The 27,290-nt window shown below is 30.0% G+C and overlaps 4 protein-coding genes across 5 annotated transcripts; 2 read left to right on the top strand and 2 right to left on the bottom strand.

The window, feature by feature from the left end:
• Positions 1–1,866: 1,866 nt before the first annotated feature.
• On the bottom strand, positions 1,867–3,973 carry LOC114186837 (gamma-interferon-responsive lysosomal thiol protein-like). Its single transcript, XM_028074880.1, has 5 exons — positions 3,668–3,973; positions 3,534–3,599; positions 3,151–3,291; positions 2,300–2,392; positions 1,867–2,182 (listed from the first exon to the last, which is right to left on the bottom strand). The coding sequence occupies exons 1-5, from the start codon at positions 3,929–3,931 to the stop codon at positions 1,973–1,975; spliced, it is 774 nt and encodes a 257-aa protein (XP_027930681.1). The 5' UTR covers positions 3,932–3,973; the 3' UTR covers positions 1,867–1,972.
• A 3,544-nt stretch (positions 3,974–7,517) lies between these two features.
• On the top strand, positions 7,518–9,105 carry LOC114188514 (cytochrome P450 71D11-like). The gene is made up of 2 exons (XM_028077087.1): positions 7,518–8,399; positions 8,482–9,105. The coding sequence occupies exons 1-2, from the start codon at positions 7,518–7,520 to the stop codon at positions 9,103–9,105; spliced, it is 1,506 nt and encodes a 501-aa protein (XP_027932888.1).
• A 1,693-nt stretch (positions 9,106–10,798) lies between these two features.
• Positions 10,799–13,164, bottom strand: LOC114188515 (probable lipid phosphate phosphatase 4). Its single transcript, XM_028077088.1, has 7 exons — positions 12,972–13,164; positions 12,724–12,811; positions 12,516–12,625; positions 12,131–12,224; positions 11,545–11,733; positions 11,369–11,428; positions 10,799–10,923 (listed from the first exon to the last, which is right to left on the bottom strand). The coding sequence occupies exons 1-7, from the start codon at positions 13,161–13,163 to the stop codon at positions 10,799–10,801; spliced, it is 858 nt and encodes a 285-aa protein (XP_027932889.1). The 5' UTR covers position 13,164.
• Positions 13,165–22,906: 9,742 nt separating this feature from the next.
• On the top strand, positions 22,907–26,966 carry LOC114186978 (glucan endo-1,3-beta-glucosidase 9). 2 transcript variants are annotated; one of them, XM_028075072.1, is made up of 3 exons: positions 22,907–23,449; positions 25,649–26,761; positions 26,870–26,966. In XM_028075072.1, exons 1-2 carry the CDS (start codon positions 23,103–23,105, stop codon positions 26,754–26,756), a joined length of 1,455 nt encoding a protein of 484 aa, XP_027930873.1. In that variant the 5' UTR covers positions 22,907–23,102; the 3' UTR covers positions 26,757–26,761; positions 26,870–26,966. The 2 variants fall into 2 exon arrangements, with proteins under 2 accessions (XP_027930873.1, XP_027930872.1); XM_028075071.1 differs by having other exon boundaries at positions 25,649–26,966.
• Positions 26,967–27,290: the final 324 nt, after the last annotated feature.

Here is a 27,290-nt window from a genome sequence, read left to right on the forward strand (position 1 = left end):
TGGAGGAGTCCTGACTCTCCTATGTGGACATTATGTTCCGCATCTATATATAATATAAAAAATTATAAATTATTATTATTATAAAAGTATTAATGTTTTATAAATTAGATACTTCTTCAGTATAATATCGGATACAAACGTGGGACCCAAATTGAATGATCAATACATTAAATGATTTACATGAAAGTTTATAATTATTAATAAGTTTGGTAGATTAATAAATAATATATTAATGAATAAAATTTAATAATTTCTATTTTATTCTTAATTGTAAAAATTATTTAAAATAAATAGAAATGAAGTTAAAATAAATTGGTCTTGTATATTATTATTATTATTATTATTGTAAGAAACTAACAAACATATGAAAAGAAAAAAAATGTTGGAGAATATTCCCATCACATTAGAATCAATTTCCAATGAAACTCTCTTAAAATAAAAAAGCTATTTTTTATCTCTACTTAGAAAATTCAACTGGATCGTAGTTAAATTAAGTCCTTTAATTTTTTTAAATAATCTAATTAGATTATTTCTTTAAATTTTAACATCGCGTTTATATATGTGTCATAATATTTTCAATTATTTTACTTTTTTTAATTTTAATGTAAAAATAAATTACTATGTGTTAGATCAATGTCATGTCATATACCACATATCTATATAAGTGTTCTATGTCACTGTTAATGTCATGTGACATTATTTTGTTTTATTTTAGTTCTTATATTAAAATTTTTTATTCAATATAATACCAATTCTTTTTAAAGAAAGCAATGTTCTCCCCTTTAAAATGAAACTAAATTAGTAATTAAATTTAATTACAATTTACATATATCTTTGAAAATAATTTTTTTTAATTTTATATAGAAAATCACTCTACTTAAATATTAAAAATAATTTTATTTTTCATTTTAAATTTAAAAAATACCCATTTTAAGCTTATATTTTTTTTAGAATATTAAAAATATAAATATAAATTGACACTTATTATTTTTAAATTATAATATTTAAAATAATTTAAAAAAATGTATCTTCCTTCTATTTTGAGACACCTGAATCAAACAATATAATTTTATTTAATGTATAAATGTTACGTTCTGTAGGTGTAGATTATGTAAAAAATATAAATACAAGAAAGCCAACTTATGAATACGTATCCACATTGCGTTACATCAATTTTGATAAAAAATATACAACGAAAAAACCAGATACTATATATAAAACACTTCATTATAAATGTTGTTGAATCTCAAATAATAAATTGTGAAGATAATTTTAGAAGATGATCTGCATATGTTTTTACCGACTCTTTTTTCGATATCTAAATTTAAACATGGTTTATAGTTAACTAATTTTTTTATTAAGAAATAAATATTGGTAACAAAGAAAAAACTCTTTCACGATTTAAATCAAAATTAAAATTTTAAAACTAAACTTTAAATCAGATAATTATGTAAAGAAGAACATAAACATACATCAATCGTATTAGACTAAATAATTATGAACTAAGTCTAATAATACGAAAATGTATCTAATGAGTACACGTGTCTACTGTACGCATTTAGTACAACTTATTAGAATGTCCACTATGGTAAACTCTTAAATAATGTATAATGTCCATTATTCTTAAACGATTTCATATTACACTTAGAAGTCTATATATAAAAATATAAAATCCCATTTAACATTTTATATAGGTTATATATAAATAATTAACTGTGTCTGATCTTACTATTGATGAAAACAATGTTTCTCTTTTCTCTCTCTTTCCTTTATTATCTAGTTTTATTATTTAGAAAAGAGCATTTAATTTGTTTTCTCTCTTTCTCTTATTTTCTTAAAGTAATTAAGTGTGTTAGAAAAAAACTCTTACGGAGAACATGGTTTTGTTTGGAAGTCTAATTTGCACTTTTTGAGGTTTCATTCAACAGAACAAAACACGAACAAACTGGTTTTACATTCAGCATCGTCCAATCTAAAATGCATCACCAAGGTTCATCTTGTGCAACCATGAAGACATGGTTGAACTCAGTTTTCGCCATGTTGGCTCTTTTCCTTCCTTGTCGCAAACTGAATGCTCATTCTTCGCTTTCACTTCTGTAAGGTATGATACTTTGGTGCAACTTTTGGGTGTATCAGTGCCTTTATAAGCCTTACAGATATAGCTTAAGAAGTTTTCATAATCCTGCAACCACAAAATTTTGCAAGCACTGATGAATTAGAGTATATGTATATCTCAGTGAAAAGTTCAGAAACTGAGAATAAAACGTGTTTCATCTGATATAAAACTGCAAAAACAGACCTCATAGAGTGGTTCTCCATCCACAACTACCCATGGAACATACTTGTGAGGAGGCTGCAAAGCATCTGTTTCAGCTGCATATTGTAGCTCCAGCTGCATATAAAGATGGTAAATGTCACTTGAGACAAAAATTTCAGCAAAACAATGATGTTACAAATTCAAAGCACAACTGTCATGTCTGTGAAATATTGAGAAATACTCAGCAAGTCCGGTAAAATATTGAGAAAGGATTTTTAAAAGTTATCTGGAGGCTTGAAGAAAGATGAATGTTCAGAATCTACAATTTCACAGTTCTAGTATACTCTCATTCTTTATTCTCTTCCAGGACTTAATGTGGATCAATTTATTAATGTATTATTATTTTTTCTTTTGATAAAGAATCAATAACACACACTAAAGGATGAGAGTTAGAGGATAATTTTCCTTCTATTATATACTGTAACATTAGCTGCAGCAAAGATCTATTAATGATGTATGACAATAAGGTATGTAGATCATATTTGACAGCTTCAGAGTTCAGTAAAAAATGAAAACCATGACCAATTTTGGAAGTAAATGTTGAGATTCAATCATCTATCACACTCGATGTTATTTTAAATGAAAAACAGATAAGTCTCCACCAACTCTGCATCTGTATAACTGTTCGAGTTTTCTAATTCCCAACTTTCCAGAACATAGTTTCACTTACTAATGTTAGTAAATTTTCATGCTTGTTGAAAACAATAAGAGAAGAAAAAGGTTGTTTAAAAACATTAAAGTCCTATTTGGATACACCTCCCCATATTAAACTCACACATAATAACACTATCTCATTGACAAGAACAAGAACTAAATCACAGAAAAACACCAACCTGTTTTCCATGTTCACTATTATAACACTGCTTAATAGGTTCGGAATCCAGATGCAGTGTCTCAAAGCAAGATTCCCACTCGTTGACCCTTCGCTGATGCACCATATCCTCAACACAGTAGATGAACAGAAAATGCATGCCCTGTGAAAAAAAAAAAAAAAGAGAAAAGAAGCTCGAGTTAGATAAATAAATAAACACTCACAACACAGAAAATACACATGCAAAGCAAATCACTGTTACAGTTTACCAACACAACAAGATTACTCCTTTTCTTTTTCAACTGACCCTAATTATCACAGTGTTGCTAACCCCCATTAAAGCTCAAATTGGGTAAACTTTGAAAAAAAATTTAAAAAAAAGGAAAGGGGCAAGAAAATTGTTACCAGTTCAGGCCAGGTATCAATAGCACAGGCTTCAACTGTATTCAGCAAGCACTCATTTGGTCCATGCTGCAATAAAAAAAAAAATTAAACAAATGCAAAAATGAATAAAAAGTAAAATTGGGTGAAAAGGGTACCTGGCAGTTGATGGTGGCGTTGGGTCGAAGTTTTGCATTGCCCCAGGGAACGAATTTGAGGTCAACGACGGGGATGAGGTCAGTGGTGAAGATTTTGGGAAGGTGATTGACGATGAAGTTGGCGCTGTATGGGCACAAGCTTTCATAGTACAATTCTAAGGAGACATTGGGAGGTTGAGATTTAGATTCAGATTGCGAGAAGAAGGTGAAGAAAAGCAGGTGCAGGAGCAGAGAAACAAAGAGGGTGGTGGAACGAGAAACCATGGCTGAAACTGAATTTGGGTTCAATGGGGATTCCAAATTGAATAAATTGTCAGTGAAATCAAGAAGATGTTTATTTAAGATTTAAATTAGTTCATTTCATCTTGTTTGTCCCATCTAATCAATTCAAATTAATATTAAATATAATCAAATAAAGGTTAAATATATTTTCTTCTCTTATCTTCTATAATTTTAAAATTTATTCTTTTTAAAATTTTAAATCAATTTAATTTTTCATTATTTTAAAATATATGAATTTAGTTTTTTCTAATTAAATTTTATTAAATTTATTTAATATTTTATATGCATCATTTCTATAATTATATTTAAATTGTTTAGATTAACACAATTTTATTTTAATATTAAATCAAATAATATTATCAGACATACTTGAAATATGAATTATCCTTAAATAAATTTGAATTAAAAGACTAAATTCATATATTTTAAAAAATAAAAGACTAAAATAATTTAAAATTTCAAAATAAACTAATTTTAAAATACATTTAAAATTAAAAAAAAACATATTTAACCCTTAAAAAATATTATTTATAGAAAATTCAATTAAATCTAAATCACAAATAAAAATATATAATTGACTATTATATAAAAATAAAAGTTTATAAAAATTTAAATATTATATAAAATGAAAACTCATAAATATCTTAAAATTTTAGGTTAAAACTTATATTAATCATTTATATATAAATTAAATTTATATTTTATTAATGTTACATTTTTCGAACGATTCAATCTCCAATCATTTGTGGGCAAAACTAGATATTTTATATGTATTTTTATTTTTTAATTCAATTAAAGATTATATAATAATAAAAATGGTGACAGAAATGGCGGAATATCATCTTGCATGTTTGCCATCTGCCAAAATTGATTCACTCAGCACCTGGAGTCTCTTGTTGTCACAAAGCTGCCACGAGTTATTAGCTTTTCTTTTCCTGTTCAGAAAAATTAAAGTATCAATTTTTAATCTGCTATGGCCACAATTTTATCTATTCTGTTTATTAAGCGGCTGTGGACCGTTTTGCATCTGATTTAAAATTATTAGAAAACTTTTTAAAATATTATTTAAATTATATATGAATTTATGGTTTCAGTACCATATCAACATTTCAACAAATTCAATCTTATCTGTCAAATAAATATTTATGTCATATCTATATTTATATTTGTCAAATATCCGTTATATATATATATATATATATATATATATATATATAATTTTTAATATATATGAATATCCACGGGGTGTTTATAAAAAAATATATTTAACAACGAATTTTAATTATAAATTCAAATAAAATACAATACATAACATTCATACATTTTAGTATTGAGTGACAATTTACAAAAAAATAAATTTTTTTAAAAAACTAATTGATAAAAAATAACTCATTCAAAATTAATATATTAATATTTTAATCATGTTTTTTTTTTAATTTAAATTAAAGTATAGCGGGTACGAGTATCTACCGGTACAGATACTATAATATTCGTGCTCACCCCGTTAACATGCAGGTATTAAAAATACTTGTATCCGTGTTACTTACGAATATCCATTTATAATATTCATTTTCTACCCGTTACAGGTTTTATCTACAAATAGCCACGGATACGATTTTTTTTTGACATCCTTATTCAGCACGAAGAGGTTAATGATTTTTATATTTTATTATTGAAAATTGTCACTTACCGACTTTTTAAATTTTTTTCTGTTTTTAAATTAAAACAGAAAACAACATTTCAGGTGATAGTTTAACTATTTTTTTGAATAAAGAATTATTTAGTTATGATTTCACTTTTCTTATTTACTTTTGTATTTTATTACAAAAAATTCCAACCGGACATTTTTCTTTTTTATTTCCTATGGTCAAACTTTATTTTCTAGAATACCACCTTTTATTTTCTGCTTAACCTGTTTGGATGGAACATTCAAGAATACTTACAATTAAATTTCTTTTATTTTCTAAAGCTTAAATAATAATTTGATTAGTTTTCGTTCGTTTTTTTCAACTAATTAAGAATGAACTAAAAAAGCAATTCAGGAATCATTAATTAAAAAATAACAAAAATCAAAATAATGTAAAGAGAACATAAACTCGTCCGCAATAATGTAGTTCAACTTTAAAATTTATTTTTAATCATTATAATAACAACAACAAATATCTAAATTTTAAGACGTAAAAATATTTAAAATTTTTAGAAAATTAATCTATAATTCAGCTCAACCAATCATGCTTGTGAGTTAGTGCCAACTTTGCTAGATTGAAAAGTCATTTTTTTTCCAAATATGACTACAAAAGAAAAAGCTCAGTCACATTTGTATTCACTTATTTTCGTATAATATCACTTACTTCTGCTCAATCACTATGTTTAAAATGTGATCTGAGTCCCCTACAACAATGCAAATCAGTATCAGATATCTATCGCTATGCTGAAACTCAGAAACTGTCTCTTCCTGCAATTCAAATCTCAGAATAACCATGCCAATGTAACAAAAATGTCTTCACACGAGATAGTTAATAAACTGTAAACAGAAGGTTTTAGAAGATTATAAAACAAGACAAACTTAAACTACAATTTCTTAAACCATTATCATCATTTTTGTTTAGAATTGAAATTTCACATCATGAATTCATGTGTGACAAAGTTTTGTATTAAAAAGTCAGGATAATCTGAATACATAAAACTCTAATTTTGATCAGACATATGTACTAAAAGAACCTAAGTTTCAACATTAGGAACCAGAGATGATATGATTATAGAAAATACATTATTCATCTTTCACTGTATTATGCATCTTACTTCAATCTTAGTTTGATAACCTATAAGGATCTTCAACTCTTGCCAAGTATGTAGATTACATTTTCTGCTCATTACATTTTCCCACATAAAAATCTAACAAAATGGGAGAATCAAGTATAAGGATACAAGCTACTAACTGTTAACATGGTTATACTATTTACAAATTTCAACACAAATTTCATAAACACATCATGAATTCAACTCTTAAAGTTGAGCTTTTACGAAATGAAGGTCAACTGAAAAAAAAGTCATCAATACTATAATAAAATTCCGTGTATGCAAAAACATTAATTGAGAGTATCGAAGTTTTCAAAACAACAATTCTCACTCTGAACTTTATCTTCCAAAATGAATTTCAGAATTTAGTGGATCATGGGGTTAACCTATATTAAAAAAAAAAAAGATTCCTAAATGCAATGGGTAATAAATTTAAAGCATTCCAAGTATAGGAGAACATGAAGTTAAACACTTTTGTAGTGTCTGAATAGAAGCTGAACGTAGGACCAAATTTTAAAGCATTCCAAGTATAGCAGAACATGGAGATGATGATAGTGTCCCAAAGAGTTAGTGATAGTTACAACTACGACATTATCCAATTACGTAGCTAGGTAAATGATTATAGCTGATTGTAAAGTTGCAATAATATAACCAGAAAAATACTTTTTACAAAGCTACATATGGCACCAGCACCACCAGCACCAACAGGATCACAACCACCTATTCCTTTCTTTCTCTGTTCTGTGTTGGTTCTTGCTCTTATACTTCCATGGCGGAATTAGTTCTCTACTTTTCAGCTCTTTTCTTCTGTGTCTTCACAACCCTTATACTGAGAAAACTAGGAAAGAAAGCTGATGACACACCCACACCCTCTAACATGCCCCATGGGCCTAGAAAGCTACCTATCATAGGTAATATTCACAACCTTCTATCCTCTCAGCCCCATAGAAAATTAAGAGACCTGGCCTTAAAATATGGACCCTTGATGCATCTTCAACTTGGAGAGGTTTCTACCATTGTCATTTCATCCCCTGAGTGTGCTAAGGAAGTGATGAAAACCCATGACATTAACTTTGCCACAAGGCCTAAAGTCCTAGCTGTTGATGTACTGAGTTACAACAACACAGGCATAGCTTTTGCTCCTTATGCAAATTATTGGAGGCAGGTAAGAAAAATTTGCATGTTGGAGCTTTTAAGCCTGAAACGTGTCAACTCATACCAGTCAATCAGAGAAGAGGAGTTGTTCAATCTTGTCAAATGGATTGACTCGTTGAAAGGATCCCCCATTAACCTCAGTCAAGCTGTACTTTCATCAATTTTTACTATTGTTTCAAGGTCTGCTTTTGGCAATAGATGCAAAGACCATGAAAACTTTATTTCATTGATTAAAAGAATGATGAAAGTTGTAGCAGGTTTTGACATTGTAGATTTCTTTCCTTCTGCTACATGGCTGCAACATGTCACGAGACACAGGCTTGAGAGGTTGCATCAACAAGCGGATGAGATAATAGAAAGCATCATCGATGACCATAAAGAGGCCAAAGATTACCAAAGGGAAGAGCAAGATCTTGTTGATGTTCTGATGCAGTACGAGGATGGCAGCCAACAGGATTTTTGTTTAACCAGGAACAACATCAAGGCAATAATTCTGGTATGACACTTTTGCCATCTATATCTTATTTTGCACTTGCATCTCAAGTTGTGAATGAATTGATTGATAAACTATTTTTAAGGACATTTTTGGTGCTGGAGGTGAGACATCAGCAACAACCATAGATTGGGCCATGGCTGAAATGATGAAGAATTCAAGAGTGATGATAAAAGCACAAGCTGAGGTCAGAGAGGTATTCAACATGAGAGGAAAGGTTGATGAAAGCTGCATCAATGAACTCAAGTATTTGAAACTAGTTGTCAAAGAGACCTTGAGATTACACCCTCCACTTCCTCTTTTGCTTCCAAGGGAATGTGGTGAAGCATGTGAGATACATGGTTATCACATACCTGCCAATAGCAAGGTCATAATCAATGCTTGGTCAATTGGAAGAGATCCAAATTATTGGACTGAATCAGAGAGATTTTATCCTGAGAGATTCATTGACAACAACATTGACTACAAAGGGAGTAATTTTGAGTATATTCCTTTTGGATCTGGAAGAAGGATATGCCCTGGAAGCACATTTGCATCCAGAGTTGTGGAACTGACCCTTGCAATGTTGCTGTATCACTTTGATTGGAAGCTTCCAAGTGGAATGATAAGTGAAGATTTGATCATGATCGAGCAATTTGGAGTGACAGTCCGAAGAAAGCATGATCTGTTCTTGGTTCCTGTTCCTTATCTTCCTCTATCCGTCTCATGAATCTCCTTGCTGATGTTGCTGTCGTGTTCGTAGTAGTTTTAATCTTTTGTGTCATTGTACAAGGATTCGTGCCAGATTAATGAATGGAAAGTGTCAGATTTAGATTTCTTATAATATTTCATACTTTCCGTATTCATGCTTTTCGTTTTCTTATTTCTTGTTCATTCTAACTCAAATCTAAAATTACAAACACATCACGCCATGCATCTTCTTCATAGAAACTGAAACCTTTGGTATCTCTATAATGGATACTGCACAATCAAAATCTACTGTCAATTCAAGTAAGCCTTTGTTTCACTATGCTTGGCTTTCATAGAAAATCAAAATTCTGTAACTAATGCATAGTATAAATAAAGCTGTTTTATTTTTCTTACATTTCCTTAAGGTGTGGCGCACAAAGATTGTAATTATGTTTAAACTTTCAGGTATTCTATATATTACTTTTAAATTAGTCTCCACATGTTTGTTTACGTGTGTTAAATTGGAAGACCGGTCCAGGTTGAAAAAAAAATATGAAAGACAAATAAGAAAACAATGTACATAACAAATCTCATAAATAATTTTAGATTTAATTACTAATTTTACTCTTATATTTAGTTTAGTTATTTGATTTATTTTTCTCATTATATGTGATTGTTTACTCAATTATTTTTGTCAAGATTTATGTGTTAAATGGATATTTGTAAAAAATGTTACATATCTTTATATTTCTAAATGTTATAGACATAAATTTTGTCACATAACACTTTAAAAATGACATGATCAAAACATAAATTCGTTGATATAAAAATCAAATTACTAATTAAATCATAATAATTTTATAGTTTTATTTTACTTACCATTTGAAAATATATTAAAAAAATTCTTTGAAAATTTTACATATCTAACAAATTTTTGATTTTTTTAAAGCTATTCAAATATATAATGTTAGAATTGCATCATTTTTATTAAAATAAAATGTTAGATGTATATGCAATTTCGTGTTTTTATTAGTAATTTTATAATAAAACCTATTTATTTATTTATTTTTCTTTTATTTCAAGAATTAAAATGATTATTGTTAGTTTTATTTATTATTACTTGTTTTATCCAAGTATCAGTGCTAAAATATTGAAATAAAAAAATAGAGAAAGAATGATTAGAGATAAATATAAATAATTAAATAAATAGATTAATGTGTAATTAGATATAAGCATGAATAATTAAATGAGTAAAAGTATAAGTGAAAATATAAACATAAATAATTAAATAAATAAGATGAATGAGGAGATAATTTGTTTAATAGTTTAATATAAAATAGTTCAATAAACAATACTATATTTTGTACCATTGATATTATTCAGGGATAGGTTAGTTATTGCACATAATTAAACCTTAAATAAACAAAAGTTTTAAAATGAAAATCATTGATCTACCCATCTTTGCAAATTCAAAATTCAAAATTCAAGAACAAACACTTATTTACTAAAACTTATATATAAAACATTATTATAAATTTCTAATTGTACAAAGGATCTTTCATTGAATAATTAATATTTATACATAAGCTGGAACAACATTAAGGCAATTAGATGTATCTGAGATATAAATTACAGTGTGGAAAGTCAAAGTCTAGAAACTGAGTATTAATCTTGTCAACAAAATCATATTCCTGCCATAATAATTATTTGATAAAAGAGTTGAGGTTCAGTGATCACATATATCTTCCACTCTCCATTAACTGTAGGGGTACTTCATCAAATTTTGATTGATGTGGAGTTTGGCCTGCTGTAGATGGATCTTCTCCCATCATATCAAAAAATGCATGAGGTGCCCAACCTACATGTTTACAAAAAAACTAACAAATTAAACATAGTTTAGTAAAATATTTTTTTAACGAAAATATATTAAAATGTTAATATTATTTAATATATAATTTTTTATAAAAATTATAAATATTTTTTATTAACAAAAAAATTGTAAATCTTTTTCAAATAATTTTTTATACCCAAGTCTTTTATATTATACAATTAATAAACTTATGGTGAATACCCACTTCTTTTCTGACACCCTATTTTTCATTCTACTGGAACTTGGATAAATACTCACTAGACAACCATTCACTTGACAACCATCATGGATGTAAACATCTGATTGAAGTTCAAACATTAAAATTCAAAATACACGACTTTCATGAATTCATGTGATACATGCAAGTACGTCGTATTCAAAGAAACATAAATTGAAATTCAAAGATGGAACAATGAGGAATAGTAATGCATACCATGTGGTAGAGTAGGCAGGGGAAAAAGTAGCAAATAGCATGTTGAAGACACTACAAGACCTGAAGCAACAACGACCAGAGGGAGTTATTAAACATTATTTACAGAAAATGAAATTCAAATAAAATCAATAGTTAATGTTTTTGCATTATATATTATGATAACAATACCAAACAACCTATGATGCCTCCGACAAACACATCAGTCCAATGATGCCAGTAATCATCAACTCGAGTAACTCCAATAAGAGCAGCAATAAGCAAAGGAAGCAAGACTAGGCATAATTTCCCAATATGGCCTCTACGATCAAACACTCTAATTTTCCCTGATAAATACCATGAAAGAAAACCAAGACCAGCAAAGGACCCTGCATTTGTTGATTGAACAATTTTTTTCATAAACACTTTTGTGAAAAAAAGAAAGGAAAACTCTTTGTAAGCTAATTTTATTTTATCTTGTTGATATATATTTTCTTTTCAAAGAAAAAATTACTCTATATATATTAGAAGTGGATTTTAAAACCTAACTCAACCTCACAAAATCGACTTGTAAAATGAGGATTGCACCCACTTATATATTATGAATTGGCCTGGTTTTGATACCATGTTAGAAGTATATTTAAGCCTAACTCAACCTCATAAAACCGACTTGTAAAATGAGGATTGCACACTTATATATTATAAATTGGCCTTTATCTCTGGTCGATGTGAGACTTTTAATAATATAAACAATGTTTTTGGAATACATATCTTTTTACTACTTACATGAAGTATGTCCACTTGGAAAACTTTTGTATCCTTCCTTTATAACGGCTTTAATCCCGGTACAAAGAACATCACCAGTGTCTTTGTCATACACCTGACTCAATTCACACAGCATAACTAAACAATCACTAACATAAAAATCACACAGAAAAAGTAAGAGATGGAAGAATTTAAGGAATAAAATAACTACAAAAAGGCACGATATTTTTCTTTTTTTGTAGGAAACACTAAAAATACAAAAAATCGTATTCCAGTTTTACGATGTAAGTATCTTTTTTAAAAAGGCAAAATAATATGAGATTACATCATAAATATTTGTGAACATGAAATGAGAAGAAAAAAAATGATATTGTGAATACTAAGAACAAGAAGATAACAAACATACAGGTATTTTGTCAGGGAAACACCGGTAGAAGAAGTTTGGTCGTGGTCTACCAACAGCGTCTTTAATGCAATCTGTGATGACTCCGGTGATTAAACTAGAAAACATGAGACCTGCATTCGGATTAATTCGAAGTGAGTGAAGAGATGAAAGACATAAAAGGCTAAGAGTCACAAAATAGAAACAAACTGAAAGAACAAAAAAAGAATACCTAATATGGCATGGTGTAAATCATAGATATCCCTTCTCGAACAGTAAAACCCAATAAAAATAATAATGGGGACAAAAATAGAGACGATCTGTCACAGACATAAATGATGTAAGTTTATGTGATAAAAGTATACATGGATTTTGTAATTTTCTATATATAGGATGAATCTCTCTTATTTTTTGTTTTTAGTGGTTTTCGATTAACGTTAAGGATAGTGTACTAAGAAGAAGGTGTTAAAGAATACGTACGGGAACACCCCACATGGGTATGGTATCTTTTTTGAATGGGAACATAAGATTTGTCATCATGTGTTCTCCAACATAGCGATGGAATGGTTCTACCAAATTCAAGAGTCCGTCGATAATCGCAAGAAGCACAAGAATCAGCCAATCATGCTTGTGAGTTAGTGCCAACTTGCTTCCCGGAGATTGAAAAGTCATTTTTTTTCAAATGTAGCTACAAAACAAAAAAAAGCTCACTCACATTTGTATTCACTTATTTTTGTTTAGAATTGAAATTTCACATCATGAATTCATGTGAAAAAGTTTTGTATTAAAAAGTCAGGATAATCTGAATAGATAAAACTCTAATTTTGATCAGACATATGTACTAAAAGAACCTAAGTTTCAATATTAGGAACCAGAGATGATATGATTATAGCAAATACATTATTCATCTTTCACTGTACTATGCATCTTACTTCAAACATAGACATTAAAGTTCTCAACAGAATAAGAATTCAAATTCATTAAGAGGAATAACAGGATATATCTATACACATACATGTGTATTTATACATCCTCTGACACAATAAGGTAATATCTAAGGTATAAAAAACAGATGATTATGTGAAATATACCACACAGGTATATGATAAGACAACAAATAATGCAACAACAATAAATCTGAAATCAGGAAATTCTTATGTACGTATAAAAACCATGAGAATATGAAGATGAAATGAGAAATGAAAAAAGAACCTTCAGCTTTAAGCATAAACATTTGGAGAAAGAGATACAGAAAGACGAGGACGTGCGTTCTGCAAACAGCACGCCCAGTGTCCAACGTAAAAGCTATGAGTCATGAGAAAAACTTCATACAGATATTAGAGATTGATGAATGATTTGAGGAAGAATTGCATCTTCAGATCTAAAAGCAGTGTGCAAATGTTTTCAATACTTGTTAATTAGTAATCTCAATTATGTATTTGCATTTTCTTTCTCAATCTTCTGTCCTTCCATAATTTTTAGACCAATGTTAAAAAATTATTATTATTAAAGATCGCTGACTTGGATCATTTTTTTTTTCTGTTATTGAAACTTTTGCATACATAAAACTAAGAATAAAATGTATGAATTTATATGTGTATTAATTTCTCTTAAACTACTGTTAATTATATTGTATACAGAATTTAACATTTAAAATACAGAAAAAAATTAATTATACTTTGGCTAAAGTGAAGATAAATAAAATTAAGATTGTATACATTTTTTTCTTAGTTAATGAGAACATTTTTTTATAGATAAAATCATACTGGAGGATAAATGTGAAGATAAATAAAATTAAGATTGTATACATTTTTTTTTCTTAGTTAATGAGAACATTTTTTTATAGATAAAATCATACTGGAGGTTAACCTCTAAAACGAACAATTTCTTCGGCAATGTTGTTATTAAACTTGCAACTGATGGAACATAAATAATTTACTACTTATAAATAATTAATTATGACTCTTGAAAATTTTAATTTGATCATTTCACGTCTATTAATCTAATAATCTCACTGTTATTGATTTAATAATAAAATATTTGGTAACTTGAATGAAATTTAAGTTTAATTTATTATATATTATAAAAATCTAAAAAAGATATTTTATTCGAGTTATAAAATTTTGATTTTAAAAGAATGGTTTAATTAATATTTTTGGAAATGAGCTTTTAATGCTTAATTATATTTAAATGAGAAAAATATTTTTTTTTTCTAAAAAGAATATGTAGCATCCAAAATAAAGTTTACATTTACAATCTACATATGTATTTATAAAAGTGTAAATATTATCCATCCAAAATAAAAGATAATTTTTGTAATGATTTATGTAAATACTTAAAAATTGTTCTTTTATATTTCTTTATTCTTATTTTAAAATATGATTACAGTAATTTAAAGATAAAACATCGATAGAAATAAAAGTTAATAAATCAAACATAAATATGATATGAAGAGGTTTTGAATAATAACATTGTTTCAATTTTCATTTCATAATTATGATCTATATAAAAATTTCCGTAATCTCTACTATAAATACGCATAAATACATAGATAACTCGATTATTTTGAAAATATCTCATACAATATAGTATCTTAAATTATTATAAAGTTTTTTGGAATTACAGACAAAAATAAATCTGATTTATTCACCGATTTCATCGATAAATTTTAAAATTTTAATAAATTTTACTGACAGATTATTTTTTGTCAAAAAAATATTGTCATATATAAATTCATTGTGAATATAGATTTTAGTTACCGATATATTTTCTAATCAGTAAAATTTGTCGATAATTATATAAATATGTTAATAAAATTTAGGTTAAAATACTTCTTTGATTCATGTTTTTGTTGAAAAATTTCAAATAGGTCTTAAGATTTTTTTTAGTCTCAATTAGGTCCATATTTTTGAAAATGTGTAACAAATAGGCTCATTCCATTAATATGGTGTTAACGGTGTTAAGGATATGCCACGTGTCAGCTTCTCATTTTTTTTGAATTTTTTAATTTTTTTGAATTTTTTTGAATTTTTTTGAATTTTTTTGAATTTTTTCTTTGAAAATTATTTATGCCACGTGTCACATCAATATTGTGACACGTGTCAAGTCATTGTTTAAATTTCAATTTGGTCCATATATTTGTTATTTTAATTATATTTCAGTCCATTTTTTTTTTAATTTTCAATTTCATCCTCTCCAAATTGAGATCAAATTTAACTTTTATATAAATTTTATAATGATATTTTTATTAAACATTTTAATAATATTAAGTTTATTTTATATTTTGTTTTAAAATTTTAAAATATTTATTTTAACTTGTTACAAAATTGTTTTAAATAATTTATACAAATGTTAGAGTTGGTTTAAAATTAACAATTTTATAAATTTAAATATAAAATTTTAAAACAATTTTGTAAAAAGTTAAAATAAATATATTTAAAAAATTTAAAAAAAATGGACTAAAATGTAATAAAAATAACAAATATATGGACCAAATTGAGATTCAGACAATAATTTGACACGTGTCACCTTACTGACTTGACACGTGGCACAATACTTACGTGACACGTGGCATGAATAATTTTCAAAAAAAAAATTCAAAAAATTCAAAAAAATATGGAACTGACATGTGGCACATCTTTAACACCGTTAACTCTATTTTAACGGAATGAGCCTAATTGTTACACATTTTCAAAAATATGGACCTAATTGAGACTACAAAAATCTTAGGACCTATTTGAGATTTTTCAACAAAAACATGGACCAAGGGAGTATTTTAACCTAAAATTTATCGATAATTTAAAATTTTTATTACCGATAAATTTGTTCACTGTTAAATCTATTAATTAAAAAAAGGACAAATTTTCCATCCAAATTTGACAAGAAAAATATTATAAATTAAGTGGGTATAATTATTCGATAATTTAAAATTCTCAATGCTACCAAATTTATTTGTCAGTAAAAAGAATGACAAATTTACTGCCCAAATCTACATAGAAATTTATTGAAAGTTAAGAGGGTAAGTGACCATGACTAGCTCCACGACATCTCTAGTATGTAATTACATTTTGCTAATGTATTTCCTATGAATTAAAAATAGACGGTCACCCACTTTTGTTATGTCAGTATCATTTTCATAATCGAACAACATAAACTGAAATGGTAGGTGAGACATGTGAGTACAAAGGAGGGTGAAAACCAAAACAACATGAAATAAATATACATCACCTTCCATTTCTCATAAATTCATACCCACATACATCATTGTCATCGTTGAAACTAGGGGTGATCATGGATTGGATTTTTAATGATCCAATCCACATCCACTTTGGATCCAAATAATTGGATTAAATTTTCGATCCAAATCCATTTAAAAAAAAGTAGATTGGATTTTTTAAAAATCCAGATCCAAATATTTAGATCAAGTTTAAATCCAGATCTAAATATTTGGATTAAGTTCAAAATCAAAAATTCATTTTTCATAAAATAAATTCAAATTAAATTTTTTAAAACTTGTGTCCATAGGACTGACACCATAAAATTTGGCAGATTTTTTGTCGAGGCCAACGAGGTCAAATTTTAGCATGGGATGAACTTGGATGACTTTCGAATGAATTTCGGTCGGAGACGACGTGACCAAATTTGGGCCAAGGTCGACTTGACAAAATTTCAGTCGAGATCGACTTGACTGGATTCGACTGAATTTCGGCCAAGGCCGATTTTGCCTAATACGACCAAATTTGGGCCAGAGCTGACTTGGTCAAATATGGTCACATTTGGGCCAGGGCTTGATCAGTCAAATTTCGGTCAGGGTTGACTCCATTAAATTCGTCGGCCGGGACCGACTTGACTGAACATGACCAATTTTTTATCACAGTCGGCTAAGTTGAATATAGTCAAATTTCGTTCGGGACTTACTCGACCGAATACGGCTAAATTTGGGTCAGTGCCGACTCGACCAAATTTTGGTCATGACCAACTCGACTGAATTTCGTCAAATTTAGGTCATGATCGACTCGCCTAAATATGACCAAATTTCGATCCCGATCGACTCTGCCGAATATGACCAAATTCAGGCCAGAACCAACTCATTCAAATTTTGGTTGAGGCCAACACGACCGAATTTTGAATACGGCCAAATTTCGATCGTGACCGACTCGTTTGAATATGGCCAAATTTCATCCTAGGTCGTCTTTGGCCGTCTCAGCCGAATACGACCAAATTTGGGCCAGGGATGACTCGGCCAAATCTCAATCAGAGCCAACTCGATTGAATTCGACCGAATTTTGACTGGAGCCAACTAGGATAAATAAATACAACCAAATTTTGGTCGTGGTTGTCTCGGCCGAATACGGTCAAATTTTGTCTAGGTCGACTCAACCCAATGTAGTCAAATTTGGGTCGGGTTGAACTCAACCGAATACTTCCAAATTTTGTCCAAGACTAACTGGGCCAAATTTCGATCGGGATTGACTTGACAAAATTTGGCCTAATTCGGATAAATTTTGTACAGGGTCACGCCAACTCAATCAAATACGACTAAATTTGGGCTAGTCCGTCTCAACCTTTAGCCTAAACTAACCAAAAATATAAACTGAAAATTTGGATTGAATATTTTGGATTATCCATTTTAAAAATCTAGATTTCGAGAATGGATATCCAATCCATAAAATATATAAAATGTAGATTAGATTGATATCCAAATCCAATAAAATGAATTTCAAATGGATTGAATTTTTAATAGAATAGATATTAAATGGATTGGATCATAGAAAAAATAGATTGGATCATAAAAATTGGATTTTTTGTCCACCCTTAGTTGAAACAATAACCAAAATGAGTGAAAGAAGAAGCAACTCTTGATAGGAAGACAATATGACCGGCTCGGCTTGATTAGGCCCATCCCACACTTGATCCTAAAAATATGGTCTAATTGGTCTGTGCCGCTTTTAAAAATTTGATTTAACGTTTTACCGACAAATTTTAAAATTTCAATTATCGACGAATTTTATCACCATATTTATTTTTGTTGGTAAAATTTGTCCATAAAATAAATTTTCGTTACCAAAAAATTTTCCTTTAGTTTAATCTATTGGTAATTATATACTTTAAACCTTTAGAAGATCATGTTCCAAAAAATCAATAAAACCCATAATCCCATATCAGGGTCATGATACTAGTTATATATATATATATATATATATATATATATATATATATATATATATATATATATATATATATATATATATATATATATATATATATATATATATATATATATATATATATATATATATATATATATATATATAACTTCATTTGCATTTTTCATGTAATTACTTTTTGACAATGAATTTCTTATGAATAAAAAATGAGTGTCACCCACTTCTATTGTGTTATTATCTACTAAAGTAGTGGAACGACATAAACTGAAATGGCATGTAAGACATGCGAGTGTGAAGAAGGGTTAAAAAGAAAAAAAAAACATGAAAAACATATACATCGACTTCCATTTCTCAAAAATTGTGATGCATATACAACATTGTTATCACTATTGAAACAAGACCCAAAGTAAGTGGAAGAAGAAGTAGCTATTGATGGGGTTGACAATGTGGTCGACTCAGCCTATTTAGGCTAGCCCCACACTTAACCCTAAAATTTGGTTTGATTGGTATGCTCCACTTTTAAAAATTTTGATTCAAACGACGAATTGTATTAACAAATTTTAAAATTTCAATTATCGACTAATTTCACCAACAAATTTATTTTTGTTGTTATCCTCCGTTAGTAATACAAATTTTCATTATTGACAAATTTTTTCTTTAATTTAATTCGTCAGTAATTGCATACCTTAAAGCTTTAGATTTCCATGTTCTAAATTGTTAATAAAACTTGTCATTTTGTATCATGGTGATATATATATATATATATATATATATATATATATATATATATATATATATATATATATAACTTTGTTTTCCTTTTTAATGTAATTACTTTTTGCCAATGTATTCCATATGAATTAAAAATGGAGTGTCACCCACTTTTGTTATGTTAGTATCATTTTCGTAATGGAACGACATAAACTGGAATGGTAGGTGAAACACATGAGTGCAAAGGAGGGTGAAAAAGAAAGCAATATGAAAAAAATATGCGTCACCTTCCATTTCTCATAAATTCATACGCACACACACCATTGTCATCACTAAAACAAGAACCAAAATGGAGTGAAAGAAGAAGTCGTTCTCGACGATAGGGATGGCAATGTACCGAGCTTGGCTTGATTAGACCCACCCTGCACTTGGCTCTAAGAATGTGATTTGATTAGTTCGTCTCTGTTATGACTTTGGCAAGTGTACCAAGTCGCGCAAGTAGTAACCGGTAAGACCGGGATATTGTTTTCCAAGAGACTCGTGTATACTAATTAATTGCGTAATTAGTGACTAATTTAAACTAATGAATAAATCCATATTTTGAGTTTTAATGTATGAAATTAAACTTTGCATAAATAATTAAAATTGAACTTTGAAAATTAAAGGCACTTAGTGAGTGGAAAAGATTAGAAATGATATGACTTGATATTGCCGGGGTTAGAATTCACCAACTATGCTCTCATGCAACTACAATTTAACATCCTCTTCATTAATATGCTAATGCCAACTCACAAAATTACTCAAACCCTAATTCCTTAAAAGATTGAGCATAAATTTCCTTATTAAAAGTCAATTCCTTGAACTCTTAATAAGCAAATTTGCTTTATGCACAAGGGCTTAAGACAACCAATGGGTCAAGCCCCATTCCTAAGTACAAGCTCCATTGAGTTCTCTTATTCCAAATCTAGGTTTCAAAAGATATTTTCACACCCCATAAACCAAAAATCATGCAAGAGATGGCTAAATCAATGCAAGCTTTAAGTGAAGAAATAAGAAGACTAGCAATTAATGAAAGAGTCATATATATAATCAAAACATTTTCATTTACACAAGAGTTTCGTGGCTACATCTAACCCCAACAAAAATGGGTTTAGCTCTCCATTGCCATGGAGAGCTCAAGCTTAAAAATGGAAGAGATGGAAGAGAAAGAGATACAAAGAGGAAGATGGAGCTGTTCCCACAAGCCCTAGCACTCCTCCAAGCTCTCCAAATGTGTTCTTCGTGCCTCCAAAATGCCAAAGATCAGATTCCCTCCGCGAAAACAGAAGAAAAAGGGGTCACTTGACACATCAGCGAAAAAGCGCGCCTGGCGGAAGGGTCTCACCGCCAAGCGCAAGCCACCAAACAGGGGGCAAGTCTTGCCGATACCGCCCGGCGGTGTCCAGTTACCGCCAGGCGGTTCGTAACAAAGGTGCCTGTCTGGCGCTTGGTTGGCACTTGACTGGCGGTCTGTTACGCCTGGCGCTTGCTTCGTGTCGCCAGGCGCTTCCTGTTGACATTTTCCTTCTTCTCCTTGCTATTTCGGGTCACTCATTAATCTGGATTTTTGGACAAAGCTTCCCATCTACAAAAAGGACACAAAAAAAATGGGGATTAGTGGTATATTTAGATAAATGTAACCCAAAATGTATTTATTTACCAAAGTAAGGTAAAATTGAGGATTAAGTAGGTTAAAAGCTTTGGAAGAGATGATTTTGCTAATGAAATATAGCTTGGATAATGGTAAAAATTAACATTATCAGTCTCGTATTTGAAAAGTTGATTTAACAATTTTAAAATTTTAATTATCAACGAATTTTACCACCAAATTTATTTTTGTTAGTAAAATCTGATAGTAATACAAATTTCTGTTACCAACAAATTTTTCCTTTAGTTTAATCTGTTGGCAATTACATACCTTAAACCTTTAGATGTCAATGTTCCAAAAATAATTTTCTATCCAAATCTGACAAGAAATTTATTATAAATTAAGTGGGTGAAATTTGTTAATAATTTAAAATATTTATTTCTGACATATTTGTTTGTCGGTAGAAAAATGACAAATATTATCTGAGTGATATAATCTTAAAGGAAAAAGATTTGATACAAGTTATCTCCAATTTAATATGAAGGTCTGAGCATTAGACATTGTCACTTGAGCAATTCATGAACATTTTATAAATCTATTATATAATACTAAATGTCAGCACTTAATTAGCATTAGCTTATTAATTATTCAAGGGATACATGTAAAACACACAAAACCATAAACCAATACAATTGAAACAAAACTTAAAAGTTTAATTTCAATGTGTGTGTGTGAAACTTTATAGCAAATACAATTATAACTATTAAATAAGATTTGTTTCAAAACGGATTAAAACTATTAAGAAAATGATAACCTAAATTACATTAGGTCATTTTCAACTTGACTCATTCAACTCAACCTAAAACATATATTATAATCTATATTTATTTGTATATAAAATACTTATACTTCAAATTTCAATTTAATATTTTTATTTTACTTTTATTTCTTTACATTTTAAAAATAAATCAAAAATGAATTTTAGAAAATGGATTAACCAATATAAATTTTTTGAATAAGCCATTCCATAACTCTAAATAAATCAACATTATTGTATCACGATTTATCATAGGTCAATCTTAACCATAACTCTCAAATATAATCAAATTATTACAAGTTCACAACTACAGAATTTTACACGGCAATTAGAATAGAATATTTCTTCACAAGTTCTTTTGACAATATAAGGACAAAACTATCAAAGTTCAATCATTCAATTTTTTTTTTTTACCTTTTCTCATAAAATAATTGTTTTCCCTCTTTTTTACGTTTTAGTCACTGTTATCAGTTTTTTAAGAGAGTTAAAAGGAAACTAAATAGATATATAAAGATTAAAATATAAAAAAAAAAAGAAACTTTGTAAAGGCTAAAAGTATAAAAAAAATAATATAGTAACTAAAAAAATTACACAAATATGGAAATTATAAAATTAATTGAACCTTTTAAAGTGATGTATAGTGAGCCTTAATGAGCCTCGCCCACCATCAGCTATTGTCCCAACACAAATATTTTTTTTCTTTCTTTTTACACACCCCAATACAGATGAATACAGACACAAGATCAGACAACATAGTAATAATATAAACTATGAAAAACAACAACAAAAGCATGAGCATATCTGTTCCAAAATGTCCTGTACTTTCATAACCATAATAACCATGGGCCTCTCAGACTAGTCCACACCACTGACACCACACATTAAACAAAAAAAAGATGTTTTTTTCTCCTACATGTGATAACTCACTTTTAAAAATATTTTAAACCTTAAAAAATTATTTATATTTATAAAAAATAAACAATCGAAAGATAAATAATAGATATAAAATATGTATAAAAATTTGGTGGATATCAAATAATAGTGTCCTTAAATAAATAAATGCTGCCTTTCCCCACTTCACTCAGCACCTACTCTCACCAATCACCATTCATACCCAGATACTAGCTCCCAAAATTTTTAAACTAAACAAAAAAAATGAACTAAACATCAAACCAAGAGTTTGAAAGTTGAAACCCCCAAAGAAAGTTGCCACTCACAGTGACCAAGATTGCATTTTTACTCCTATTTCAGCTTCCTCAAACATCACAACACAACTCAGACCCACCCAAATGCCTCCCATTTCTTGCTTCCTCCTACTGACCTTCCTCTTCACCACTTCCACCTTGGACGTCGTCGTTGGAGCTGTAGGGGTGAACTGGGGCACCATGGCTTCTCACCCCCTTCCGCCCCTCAAGGTGGTGAAGCTCTTGAAGTCCAACAACATCAATAAAGTTAAGCTCTTTGATGCCAACTCTGATGTTCTTCAGTCTCTTTCTGGTTCCAACGTTGCTGTTACTGTCGGCATTCCCAACGCTATGCTAAGAAGCTTGAACTCTTCTAAGAAAGCGGCGGATAGTTGGGTCCATGATAACGTTACCCGCTACATACCTAATGGGGGCAGTGTAACTCGAATTGAGTGAGTCGGATTATTTATTGGTTCTTTTTGTTGCCCCTTTTCGTACTGGAGTTTTGTTGTGTTATTTTTTTTATTTTTGTTTTATATTTTTCATTTTGTTAAGTAATTTATTTAATTCTCAATGCTCTGTACTTTTTAATTGATTGATGATCGTGGCCATTCTAAAGGGGAGGTTTCGATTCCGTGTTTGTTATTGTGCCCATTGATGAGACATTCTGAAGAGTGAAACAAGCATCGGTGTCTGCATAAGATAGGTTTTTATATTATAGAACAATTCCATAGGTGTCAAGCTGCATGTTTTTATTTAAAACATACGAGGACTGTCGCATGCGGCATCAAAAGAGTTGCAACCCCAATAATATTGACCAAATGGTTAGCGCTCGATCCTAACAAAGATCGTCATAGGTTCCTAGCTGAAAGGAAATGAAAATAAGTAACTGCAGAATGCCAGAATCTGTACAGGGACCATTGATACTATATACCAGGAAGAAATCAGGATAATACCAATTTTCTTGAATTTACTGCTTTTGTTAGTGCCAATTTCTTGGTTCACTATACATTTGGCCTTCACTTCAGGAATACTCGGATCCTAGAAGCAAATTGTCAAAGCTGCCTTGGTAGGTAAACCATTTAAGCAAATAATATCAGGTGTTGTACTGCTTTGTGTATGCAGAAGACAGTGCAGCAGTTAGTGTTGTGCACAAACAAAATTTGCATCTTATTTTGACCTCAGAGGATACTCCCTGAGTGTGGGATGTTTTCAATAACCCTTGTTTGGTAGAGGGAGAGGAAGTAGGTGGGTGAAAAAGAACGAAATAAGTATGAAATGGAGTATGTTTGAATTAAGAGAGATAAAGTGGAAACAAGATTGTATGATTGTTGGTTTGAGAGAAAAGAAAAGAAGAGAATGTACTTTGAATAAAAGTACCTTGTCACTCTTCCAACAATGCTTACGTTTTCAAAACAATAGTAATTTTTTTTTCTTTCTAAAAAATTAAAGCATATCAAACTTTTAACATAACCCTTGGACATAGTTGATTATGCTTGCAAACATAATCTGTCATGTTTGATAACACAACAGATTATGCATAGTTGATTATGCTAATCAATTATGCCAATAAACATAACCAGTTTGCACGCAAGAACATCAGTGGATTGAATGTTGGAGTAGTCATTTTGCCAGTTGCACAAGTAGCATATGAGGGTAAGATGGGATAATAAATGCACAAACATAATTTTGTCTCATTTCCTTGCATTTGAGAGAGGAATTTATTTTGTGTGGGGTCCACATTTTTTTTTCGTTTCATTTCTTTTCTACCAATCAATGCTCTTTCTCTTCATTTTGCCTCACTTCTCATTTTACAAACACAGTGCAAGGGTTTGTTTTTTTGGAAAACATTACTGTTTTCTTAGGATTGCATGCAAGGAGAAGAAAAGCTAGTTTACAAACTTGCCTATATAATGGTGCTGCTGCCATAAGAATGCTGGTGCTGTAGATATCTAATTCCTTCTATGCCTTAATGATTTACAAATACGTTAGTTTGAATAAACATCTTAATAACCTATTCAAGAATAAATAAAATGAAAAAAGTTCTTGTATTAAAGTTAATTTAACTCATGTATCTCAACTTTGTCATAAGTTCCTTCCCAGAAGTTGACCTTACTCCAATAGTCTTCCATGGTTTTGTGAAAAACTTGTTGTAATGGTTGTGATTTCCAATTGTCTTCAAGCTTTGGGATGTGCTTTGTTTCTGAGAAGGTAATTCAAGATCACATTCTATAATATATGGTTCTTACCCTGTAGTTGTAGAACAAGCATATTCTCCCTTCCATTGGTCACCATAATATTAGTGGAATGCTTTAGAAGGTAAAATGTAATCACATAATAGAATGCTCACCACTGGATAACAAAACCAATGCAGTGGTTAAAAAAAGCCCCGTTCATGTTCTAGTGAACAGTGTATTTTATCAATTTTGGGGAAGATGGAATGACAATCTTGTCTCATGTTATCTTGGTTAGGATTTAATCAGCTAACAGAAATTGGAACTAGCTACTAAAGAAATTCATCTAGGTAGGGCCACTGAGCTGCAATGTTGGATCTATTTTCTGGAATTGCAACTCAAACTTGACATAAATAAAATGAGTTATGTTATGCATGTGGTTCCCTCTTGGCATGGCTCTAAATGTGACTTTTGCAGATATGTTGCAGTTGGTGATGAGCCTTTTCATAAAAGCTACGGTGAACAATTTCATCCCTTCGTAATTGGAGCTGCTATGAACATTCAAGCAGCTCTAAAGAAAGCAAAATTGGACAGCAAAGTGAAAGTTGTGGTTCCCTGCAGCTTTGACAGTTTTGAAACAGGATTTAACACGTCCTCAGAAGTGCATTTCAGGCCTGATGTCAACAAAACCATGACCGAGCTCCTCATGTTTCTTGGTAAGCTAGGATCACCATTCTTTGTCACCATTTCTCCGTTCATAACCCACCTTGAAAACAAAAACATTTCGCTGGATTTTTCCCTCTTCAGAGAAACTGCACGCCCTCATAGTTTTAGCCATAAGACATACAAAAACAGCTTTGACTTGAGCTATGATACAGTGGTTACTGCATTATCATCAGCAGGATATCCTAATATGGACATTGTTGTGGCAAAGATTGGTTGGCCAACCGATGGGGCTGCGAATGCAAGCTCAAACCTTGCTGAAACCTTCATCAAAGGCCTCATAAACCACCTTCGTAGTAACTTGGGCACCCCACTCAGGCCACATAAGCCACCTCTTGAAACATACATTTTGAGCCTTCTTGATGAAGATCAAAGGAGCATTGCTTCTGGAAACTTTGAAAGGCATTGGGGTTTGTTCACTTTCGACGGTCAAGCAAAGTACCGGGTGGATCTTGGCCAGGGTTCAAATAGCCTAGTGAATGCTCAAAATGTTGAGTATCTCTCTTCCAAGTGGTGTGTTGTGAACAACAATAAAGACCTGTCAAATGCATCTGCCAGTGCTTTAGAGGCTTGTGCAAATGCTGATTGCACTGCACTATCTCCTGGTGGATCTTGCTTCAATATCAGTTGGCCTAGTAACATATCATATGCTTTTAATAGTTACTATCAGCAGCATGATCAGAGAGCTGAAAGCTGTGACTTTGCAGGTCTAGGTTTGATCACCACTGTTGATCCATCCATGGATCATTGCAGGTTTCCTATTGAGATTCGCATCTCTCATGCAGAATTTCACAGGCTGTGTAATTTCCAGTGGCTGATTTTGCTTGTTACAACCCTCTTGGCTGCAGCTTTTTCTGTTTGACATAGGTAAAGAAGAGGATCATTTTTGCATCCCCTGCCTGCTGTAATTTTGTTGCAGATGTATATTGTTGAATCGAAAATGGTTAGCACATTTTCTTTAATTTACACATGCAGGTCAAATCTGAAGGATGCCACTTTTCTCTTTTACTCATTGCATACATTTCTTCTGATTAATCAAATGCATGTAGCTGATATGAGATTACTATTTCCAGAACGTGAGTGAAAGAATTATCACAAATCTTCATGATTTACAATGCATATACAATTATGTCCTAACACATTACAAGTCCAATTAGAGGAGTACTTGGTTGCAATTTTCCTTTTTAAGTTTCTTAGTGATATATACTTAAGTTTCTCTTGTATTAGGTTAAGAAAGTTTCTTAATTTGCTTTTTTATATTTGAATTTAAATGAAATGCGTGGATGTTATAAATCCTTATACACTATTATTCAATCTGAGACTCTCAAGTAATTGAAAATTGTAGATTTCTTTTATAATGATTATTTTGCGTGTTGTACTTAATATAATTAAATTT

Source organism: Vigna unguiculata, chromosome 6, assembly GCF_004118075.2.
Source record: "Vigna unguiculata cultivar IT97K-499-35 chromosome 6, ASM411807v1, whole genome shotgun sequence".
NCBI classification, from domain to species: Eukaryota; Viridiplantae; Streptophyta; class Magnoliopsida; order Fabales; family Fabaceae; genus Vigna; species Vigna unguiculata.